Source organism: Chenopodium album, chromosome 9, assembly GCF_948465745.1.
Source record: "Chenopodium album chromosome 9, dcCheAlbu1.1, whole genome shotgun sequence".
NCBI classification, from domain to species: Eukaryota; Viridiplantae; Streptophyta; class Magnoliopsida; order Caryophyllales; family Amaranthaceae; genus Chenopodium; species Chenopodium album.
The window spans coordinates 7,082,554-7,092,819 of record NC_137842.1 but is presented as its reverse complement, the minus strand read 5'-3'; the positions used below and the strand labels follow the sequence as shown (position 1 = coordinate 7,092,819).

Here is a 10,266-nt window from a genome sequence, read left to right as displayed (position 1 = left end):
TATCACCCTAAATAATTCTAGCTAACTAGGTTTTAACCTTCTCAATTTATTTTCATTAGATTAAGGCTATCAAAATAATGTTATAAACTTATAGAATGATGGATAGAGTTAGATAAGATAAAATAAAGATATAGGATAATAATTTCAATTAATATCAAAATAAGATAGGATAAAGAATAATAAGTTCACATAAAATAAGTTCGTAATAAGTAATAAATAAAATACTAAAAAAATTAGATTTTTTTTACAAAAATACAATCAAGTTCAGATGAGATTCACATGGTTAGGAATATATTGCCTTACTAGATTAGCACTCGTGCTATGCACGATTTAGAATAAAAAAAAAAAATCAATATAGTATAAAATAATTAAATCACGAAAGGAGGGTTTTTAAAAAAAAGATCACTAATACGTTTTTGGTTAGTTGATGTTCACACTTTAATTTATTTATTAATAATTATTTTCCCAATATTAAATTTGGAAGGAGAAAAATGATGTCATAAACAATTTTGGAGGGAAATTTTTTCATGAAAAATTGACATGTGTACAATGATGATGTAAGCGGTTTTTATTTTAGTTATAGTTATAGATAGATTGAGTCCAAATGCTGCAACCTCAATATGACTTAGAAGTCACCTATCCAAATAATCCAATACCCATTTTCATAAAAATAAAACAAAATTCAATACCCAAATAAAACAACACTACATCCTTCCTAAAACACCAATATAAAAAAGATGGCATCATCAATTTAGAGTAAGAAAATCATGAGTAACATCACACTGCCGTGCTGTAACTAGCCCCACACTTTCATCATCCTTCAAATTTCATAATCTATAATCACATATTTCCACTCCTAACATCAAAATAAATACTGAAATACTCCCCTATCCCATAAATCAAGAACAAGTCCACTTTTTTTAATTCAACTTTTTGTCTTTTATCTTCTTCTTTCAATTAATTTGGACCCTTTTTTTAGTCTTTATCCTTTTCCTATTTTATCTCTTATTTAGTTTTCACACACACTCTTAAAGTCTTAACAAACTCATCATCCTTTCTTCCTTCCTCCTACCAAAAATCAAACTATACGATACTCCATTGTAAACTCAAAATATCCAACAAAAAAAAAAAAAAAAAAAAAAAAACCTTCTACTTCTTTTTTATTTTACAAGTTTGGTTACGGTCTTGAGAGAAGACGTTCCTAATCTCCCCCGACTCGAACAATGAACAACCCAAAGGGCGGCGGCAGTGGCGGAGGCGGAGGCGGAGGCAAAACAACAATGAATTTCGCGGAGCAAGTAGTAAAGGGAAGATGGTTCACAGTATTCGCATCCCTTTTAATAATGGCAGGAGCAGGTGCTACATATCTATTTGGAATATACTCAAAAGAGATTAAATCATCCTTAGGATATGATCAATCAACCCTTAATCTTTTGGGGTTTTTCAAAGATTTGGGTGCAAATGTAGGTGTATTTTCCGGCTTAATTGCCGAAGTAATCCCTACTTGGGCCGTCCTATTAATCGGATCATCCATGAATTTTGTTGGGTATTTCATGATTTGGCTTGCGGTTACATACAAAATCGCACGGCCTAAAGTTTGGCACATGTGTTTGTACATTATGATTGGTGCAAATTCTCAAAACTTTGCTAACACTGGTGCGTTGGTTACTTGTGTTAAGAACTTTCCAGAAAGTAGGGGGATTATGCTTGGTCTATTGAAGGGTTATGTTGGGTTAAGTGGTGCGATTATGACCCAAGTTTACTTAGCCATTTATGGGAATGACTCTAAATCTCTGATTTTGCTAATCGGGTGGTTACCGGCTGCGATATCGGTCGTATTTGTGTATACCATTAGAACCATGAAAGTAAATCGACAACCTAACAATGAGGTGAAAATTTTCTACCATTTCTTGTATGTTTCAATTGGGTTAGCATTGTTTCTTATGGTTGTGACTGTATTGCAAAAATTTATTCATTTTAGTAGAGCGGCTTATGCTGGTAGTGTTAGTGTTGTTTGTGTTATGTTGTTTTTGCCTCTTTTGATTGCGATTAGGGAGGAGTTTTATATTCGAACTCAAAATCGAGCCGAGTCTCGGACTTGTGGTGATGGTGATGGTATTGGTGTTGGTGATGGTTCATGTCCTTTGCCATCTAATGTTGGTGGTTTTGTTGTGCCAAAATATATTGATGAGAATGAGAAAGAGCTTTTGGAGTTTGTTGATGGTAAAAAGAAGGAAAGGTCTTGTTTTCTAACTATATGTAACAAGCCTGAAAGAGGGGAGGATTATACAATTTTACAAGCACTTTTGAGTTTGGATATGGGTATTTTGTTCCTAGCTACATTGTGTGGGTTAGGGTCTAGTTTGACGGCTGTGGATAACTTGGGTCAAATCGGTGAGTCATTGGGCTACCCGACTAAGACGATTAGCACATTCGTGTCGCTAGTGAGCATATGGAACTACTTTGGTAGAGTTTTCGCCGGGTTTGTGTCCGAAGCACTATTGGCCAGGTGGAAGGTCCCACGGCCGCTAATGTTGACACTTGTGTTACTACTCGCGTGTGTGGGCCATCTACTCATCGCGTTCCCCATCCCAGGATCCGTCTACATTGCATCAGTAATCATCGGGTTCTCCTTTGGGGCACAACTACCCTTACTTTTCGCCATCATATCAGAGTTGTTCGGGCTCAAGTACTACTCAACGTTATTCAATTGCGGGCAATTGGCTAGCCCACTCGGGTCGTACATACTCAATGTTAAGGTGACCGGGATGTTATACGATAAGCAAGCTATAAAAGAGTTGGCTAAGAAAGGGTTAACAAGGGAAGATGTTAAGGAATTAACATGTCTAGGGTCACGTTGTTATAGACTATCTTTTATTATTTTGGCAGGCGTTACATTTTTTGGTGCATTGGTTTCATATATATTGGTTTTAAGAACTAGGGAATTTTATAAAGGAGACATCTATGAGAAGTTTAGGGAGCAAGCAGAGAATGCAGACAAGGAGAAGGGTTTGGTGCTGAGCAAGCCTGCTGCACAAAAAGAAGTTGAATAATTATTAGTAATTAGTGTTTGTTTTGTTTTCGAGTTTCAACAAATGTTATAAGTGGTTAATCCACTTGATTGTTCCTCAGCTACACTATTATTATAATACTGTTGAGATTCAATCAAGGTTTGTAAATTGATTGATTCCATTGCTATATTGCTATATTACAAAGTACGTAGTTTATTTTTATAATTAGTGAAAAATTTGATTGCACCATGCATGGATTGGTGAAGATATCAAAATGATTTGTGACTGGTTGGTTAACTACTGTGTATTTACTTTGTTTTTTTAATTGACACTTTTTTTATTTAAACATTATTGTTTGTCGTGTTAGACTTGTTTCGTTATAGAGTTCATGATATCAAATATTGATGATTTATGTTTACTAATCCACTAAGAATATTAATAGTTGAATTTCCGTGAACTAAATGAAAATGGAGGAAATATCACCAAAAGATATTGAACAACATCTACAACAACCATAATTCGTGATTTGAATTTGAATCACAAAATTTTATCTAAAATACATTATTAGGATAAAATCATTATATTAAGTAGTCGTGATTTTTGGACGTTAGTTAGGTAGGGAACGTGGTGGTCAAATCTAATGTAACCACATGCATTTGATGAATATACAATTTCAATTGGTTGTAGGTCCCACGATTAATAATAAATTTAGTGGAAAAAGATATTCAATTCTAAGTCTAAAGTTTACAGTTTGTTGACTTAAAAGAATAATGGATCAGTATTCAGTATAGTAAAATAGATTAGTAGGCTGATTGAGTACGGAGTAGTTAGTCGTGGACCCAAAACTAAAGTAGTCTGGCTTTCTCTTTACGAAATGTACATTTCAAGCTACAATGCTACTCGTACATTACATTACTATAAATTGTTGAATTTGGCGTATTAATGTAATATTGTTCAATGTTTGGTACAGTCCTTTTTTATTTCTCTGTTGCTGCCATTAACAATTACTAGAGTCACGGCTTCACGGGTAGAGTTGATTTGTCTTTGGTATCCAAAGAGCCAAAGAGGACAATTAGTCAATTACCCATATTAGTGTTTTATACTGGTACGAAGGGTTTGTTTTGTTCAGCTTAATTTTAGCTTAGTCAATTACCCATATCAGTGTTTCATACGGGTACAAAGGTCGAAGGGTTTGTTCTGTTTAGCTTAATTTCAGTTTAGTTCAGTTCAATTCAGCTCAGCTTAATTTCAATTAGTTTAGTTTAGTTCAGTTCAATTTCTAATTTCCTTCTTTCTTAAATAATTTATTTCGGCTCTATTCAATTCAATTTAGCTTGTTAAGGATAATCGTAACTATTATTTAAGGTTTTCCGCATATTTTTAATAAAAAAATCAGTGCGGTCCAAGACCGATTTTTATAGGGTTTTGGACCGGATCAGATCGAAGATCAGGACAATAAATTTCTAGACCTGAAGACCGGATCGATTAATTCGGTCCGGTTCATTTTTTTCGATCCGGACCAATGTATAAACGCCCTTACCTGTAAGTGCTGTAACACTAACCCCCAGAAATCACCTCCATGGGGATCTCCCATTCTAAGATCCCCTAATTGTGCTCCTTTTAATTATTCTCCATCGTCCATTCTTATAATTCCTTCGTTTTCTTTTACTTGCAACACTTCCCTAAAAAGGAAATGTCACAATACTTGCAACATTATAAAAGGAAAGTTACTTTATGGAAAAACTATACTATTTCCCTTATTTAAAGCACATGGCCCACTAAATTACACTCCTAACAACCACTCATCCTATTTTAAAGTTTATTATATCATGTAAACTCCACCTTTCTTAATTATCGCGCTAAAAGGTGTGTTGCATCTAAAAGAAAACGGAGGAAGTATCATTTAAGACGTTCTTCTAACAATTTCTTCAAAGTCAACCTCAACGGTTTGGTTCACAACTACTTAGCAACTTCAAGAGTCAACATTAGAGATGCCCTTATCGAGATATCTACATTCAACATCAACAACACCAAAGAATTCATAGTAAAATCTACAACTCATTTTAATAAGAGTATGTCCAACTAGTTCTTCAGTGTAGCATTAAAAAAAATTTATTTAAAAATATATATATATATATATATATATATATATATATATATATATATATATATATATATATATATATATATATATATATATATATATATATATATATATACATTCAAATTGAAGTTAATACCTATTCTTCATCAACTAATTAGTAAAAGACGTTTTGGTAGTCTCCTAGTAGATGGAGTACAAGTTTCACATTTAAAGTATCTAATACATCTATTGAGAGACAAGTCGTGCAATAAATTGGATCGCTAGTGTAGGACACTTAGTTTTTTATAGTATGGATATTAATATTTGTAATTACTCTTAGGTAGTGTTTGGATACTAGCATTTCATTTCAAATTTGTAATTTCAAATCTGAAATTTCAATTTCAGACTTTCAAAGCCAAATACTCTGTTTGGGAAACTTAGAATTTCAATTTAATTATTTGAAATTCACTGTATTTTTTATTTAATTTGAAGCATGAATTTTTCCAACATAACTATCGAAAAACAATTCTTCTTCAACATATTTTCTCTCTCATGATCGATCAAATCGTGATTAGATCATCATCAACAAGACAACAATAGCTACTCGCCGTCAATCGCTTCTCACCGGAACCCTAACTCTATCGCATATTTCTCCCAAGAAATCGTCTTTAAATGTAAGAGAAGTTGCCGGAGTAACGTCGGAAAATCGTCAACGTGCAACTTCAATTTGCAAGAACAATACAGAGCGCAATTTCGCGCTCTAAATTTCCCAAAATCGGAGCCAAAAACCCTAATTTTAGTAGAAGGAAAAAGAGGTTGAAGTTGAAATCGAGGAAATTTAGAAGGTGTGATCAATCGATTACGTTGGAGTTTGAAAGAGAGAGAAAATAGATAGTGAAGAAAACAAAGGAGTAAGGAAGCAGCAGTCATGGCTGACAATGGAGGTGAGAAAAGTTGACGGAGTAACGATAGAAAGCATGGAGGATACAACCTGCTTCAATGGAGGAGAGAGAATTAGGAGCCAAGCCAGAATAGGAAATCGGGCAGTACCGTAGTAGAGAAAAAGTTGGGTCTTTTATTTTTTTTTATTTACTTAATGTTGGAATTTGAAATGATGGGCTTAGAGCTAGAATTTCAAATCTATCAAAATAAACTTGTGTCTTCAAAATCTTGGAATTGGGCCAAATCCAATTCCCAAAGTACAAGCACATCCAAACAAGGCAATTGGGCTAATTCCAGCATTTCAAATGAAATGCCATGCTCCATACCAAACAGGCCATTAGCTAATTTGTAATCCCCTTGTTAGAAACTTTTTCACTACTCCATATTATCTTTTAAAAAAATAAATTTTAATAATCTCACCTTTGATCGGTTTGCAAATAATAATTCCACCTATTGATTATTATTTTATAATCCCACCTTTAGGGTACATCTTCTTTTACTGGTCCTTGACTTGTTGATGACCGGTTAAATAGGTTAACATAACACGTGTCCTTTCGTGATCAAAAAATTAAATTATATTAAAACAAGATAAAAAAAAAATTTAAAAAAAAAAAAAAAAAACCTTAATACTTTTTTTTCCCCTTTTCACTTTCCTATCTTTTCCCCTTCTCCTTCCCCTCCATTAATTCCAACAACCTAGCTACCATAATTAAAAAAAAAAATCCGGCAACCCAAACCCAACCTCCTCCTCCATTGAAACCAAACACCCTCATCCCCACGGCCAACCACCCCTTCCCTAGAAAAACCCCACCCACGAACCAACCACTTTCATCTAATAGAACCCCCGTCCTTCGACCTTCGTTTGATTTTTTGCAGCTTTACGGTCCCCACCCACACAAACAGCCGACGAACCCCCACCCATGAATCCAGCGTCCCCTACCTACGAAAAACCCCACCCACGACCATCAACTTGTACCCCCGAAAATCCCACCTAAGTTCGACCACCCCATCCACGAAACCCCCCACACTCAAAATTGCTTCCCTTATGCTGAAACTAACATCCAATCCAACGTTAGTGCTTGAACCCGACGTCGATAAGGAAAATGAGTGTGTACCTGCCCATGTTGTACGAAGATAGAGAAATTGAGGTGGGAAGGGAAGGGGAGGTGAGAGTATTGGGGCTGACTTGCTATGGAAGACAGTAGACTGATGAGGGATAATTTTTTTTTTATTTATTTATTTTTAAAAAAAATTACCCTTTTTCCAGGTTACTGGTCATAATGGACCAATAAAACAAGATGTACCCTAAAGATGGGATTATTAAATAATAATCAATATGTGGGATTATTATTCGCGAATCGACTAAAGGTGGGATTATTAGAACCATTTTTTTTTTTAAAAAAAAAAAACCTCAGCTATTGGTTGAGGCCCGTTCTCTGTACCTTTTAAAAAAAAATTTAGTAAAAAAAAAAAGGTCAACTTAATAAAAATAAGTTCGCTTGAGTAATAATAAGCTCAATACTATAAAGATAATTTCAGTTCTGTAATAATGAGTAAGTTAAATAAGAAATATAATATATTATCTCTATATCATATTATTTGTAACGATTAAACAATTTTCGATCCAGTTATATGTCAAATCGTTACAAATGATATGAAATGAAGATAGTATAATTATTACAAATTATTTCACTTCAATAAAATTAGGAAATTTTGACTTTTGGTACCTCGAAAACGGCCTTTGTTGACTTTTGATACCCATCTAATTTTTTTTATTTTATTTTGGTACCTATTAAAATACAAATATAGATTTTGGTAGCACTTAATAGAATCCGTTATGGTTTCATTAAGTGGCGGCCCATCATCTAATTAATTAATGATTTACTTCATTTTTAAAAAGAAAAAAAAACTTTCCCCTGGCGCCGGCGACCCCACCCCCTCCCTTTCCATCCTCCCATCTTAGTCGCAACTCGCAATAGTAGCAAACCCCTCACCGAAACCCCTATTTCCCCCCTTCCTCGAAACCCTAGTGCAACCTCCACAAAACCCTTTCCGCAGTCTAATAATTTCGAATTGCGCCTTTCTCCACCCTAGGGTTTTCGATGGCGGGGGATGAGTGTTTGGGGTTTTTGCAGGAGTGGGGGAGGTGAATTAAGGGAGTTTCGAGTGGTGGTGGTGGCAGCTATAGTGTGCAAGAGTTGGTGGTGGTTGTGTGCCCGGTGGCCCTAGTTGTAGAGGTTGGGCTTTGGCCTTGCCGCAGCGGCAGGCTGCTGTGGTGACCGGGTTGCACACTTGGTTGTTGCAACGACAAATCGATAGTGACACCGGCAAACTGTTGTGGTTTTTGGGGTGGTTATCTAAGTTTTCGGGGTGTCTAGAAGGTGGTTTTCAAGGTCGCCGGCTGTTGGCACAGGGAGGAGGGCTAAGGGGTGGCTGGAAGGTGGCAGTATTATGGCTAGCCCCCACTAACGGAAACCGTAATAGAAGTTAGGCGGAGGTAGCAAAAGCTATACTTTAGCTACCACAAGTCAAAATTTCTATAAATTTATTTAGTTTATTAATAAAATTTCCAATTAAGTAAAACTAATTGGTGAAAACAGAACCTTCAAGTTGATTTCTAATAAAATAAAACCTTTTCTCACTAAAATTATTAATCCTCTTCAATCAAGTTTTATTCCGGGTAGAGGCATTGAGGATAATATTATAGTAGTTAAGGAAATTGCTCATGTTTTCAAGAAGGCAAAGAAAGGAAAAAATATTTGTGCTTTAAAGCTTGACCTTACTAAGGCTTATGATGGTTTAGAGTGGTCATTTATCGAAAATACTCTTAATTTTTTTGGCTTCCCTGTTAACTTAAGCAAGCTGATCTTAAATTGCATTTGTTCACCTAGTATTTCTGTTTTGTGGAATGGTGAAATGTGTGATTCCTTTTCCCCCTCTCGTGGCATACGGCAAGGTGATCCACTTTCCTCTTACATTTTTGTTCTGTGCTTAGAGAGATTATCTATTATGATTGAGCAACATGTTAGCAAAGGATTATGGAAACCTATTAGACTCACTTCTTCTATTCACATGTCACATATTTTTTTATGCAGACGATGTTTTCCTTTTTGGAAATTCTTCTAGTGAAAATATTAGTGATATGATGAGTGTCCTAAATTTATTTGGTGATATGTCTAGTTTAAGATTGAATCAAGCTAAATCTTCCATGATTTTTCCCCCAAAAATGAACCACTGATCAATCAGAACTAATACTGCCCATTCTTTTGGTTTCAAGTGTGCAATTTCTTTTGGAAAATACTTGGGGATCGAGATTAGTCCAAATAGACTTAAACCTTCTCACTACTTTGGTCTCCTTGATAAGACTATGGATAGGATTAGAGGATGGCAGGCTAAGCTTTTGAATCTTGCTGGAAGATGTACTTTGATCAAGTCAGTTTTAAACTGTTACCCGGTTTACCACATGCAAACTAACCTCATCCCTGTTACCGTGCTTGACAAATTGGAGCAAAGGTGTAGGAAATTCTTATGGAACAAGGTGGATAATATTCATTACAGCCCTAGACTTGCTTGGAGATATGTTACTATGCCTTTAGCTGCTGGTGGATTAGGTATTAGGTGATTAAGAGAATTGAATATGTGTTTTATGGCTAAGTTAGGATGGACTCTCTTGAATAATCATTCGAAATTATGGGTGAAAATTTTCAATGAAAAAACCTTTAAAAAATCGGCTCTCTTTGATTGTGTTCCAAAACCTTCACACTCACCAACATGGAGAGATCTTCTAAAAGGCAGGCACCTTCTGGCTTCTGGTTTGAGAATTGGAATAGGTAATGGTGCTACCACATCACTTTGGTACCACCACCGGGTGGGTAAAGCTCCTATTTATCATCTCATATCTCATGATATCCCTCCTTATATGGCTCATTGGCTTGTTAGTAACATCATAAAAGATGGAGTATGGTATTTGGATGAAGTTAAGCACTCATTAACTGATTATTACTTGATTTTTGAAATTTTAGCAACACCTATCTCTAGAGTTTCCAATATGGAAGACTTCATTCATTGGCCTCAATCCAAAACAGGTGAGTTTACTATCAAATCTGCCTATCAAGCTCTTATATCAGCATCTTACCATCCTTTTCTTTACTTCTCTTCCTGGAAGTCTCTTTGGAAGGTGACCGTCCCTTCAAAATACAAAATGCTCCTATGGAATGTTGTTCACACTAT

The 10,266-nt window shown here is 35.2% G+C and overlaps 1 protein-coding gene across 1 annotated transcript; it reads left to right on the top strand.

Annotated features, from left to right (window-relative positions):
* Positions 1–902: 902 nt before the first annotated feature.
* LOC145558336 (protein NUCLEAR FUSION DEFECTIVE 4-like) lies at positions 903–3,340 on the top strand. Its single transcript, XM_081619551.1, has one exon. It carries the CDS (start codon positions 1,224–1,226, stop codon positions 3,051–3,053), a length of 1,830 nt encoding a protein of 609 aa, XP_081475677.1. The 5' UTR covers positions 903–1,223; the 3' UTR covers positions 3,054–3,340.
* Positions 3,341–10,266: the final 6,926 nt, after the last annotated feature.

What these genes read in the sequence shown, in the direction of transcription:
- LOC145558336 (XM_081619551.1), top strand. Translation starts at nt 1,224, where the DNA reads ATGAACAACCCAAAGGGCGGCGGCAGTGGCGGAGGCGGAGGCGGAGGC.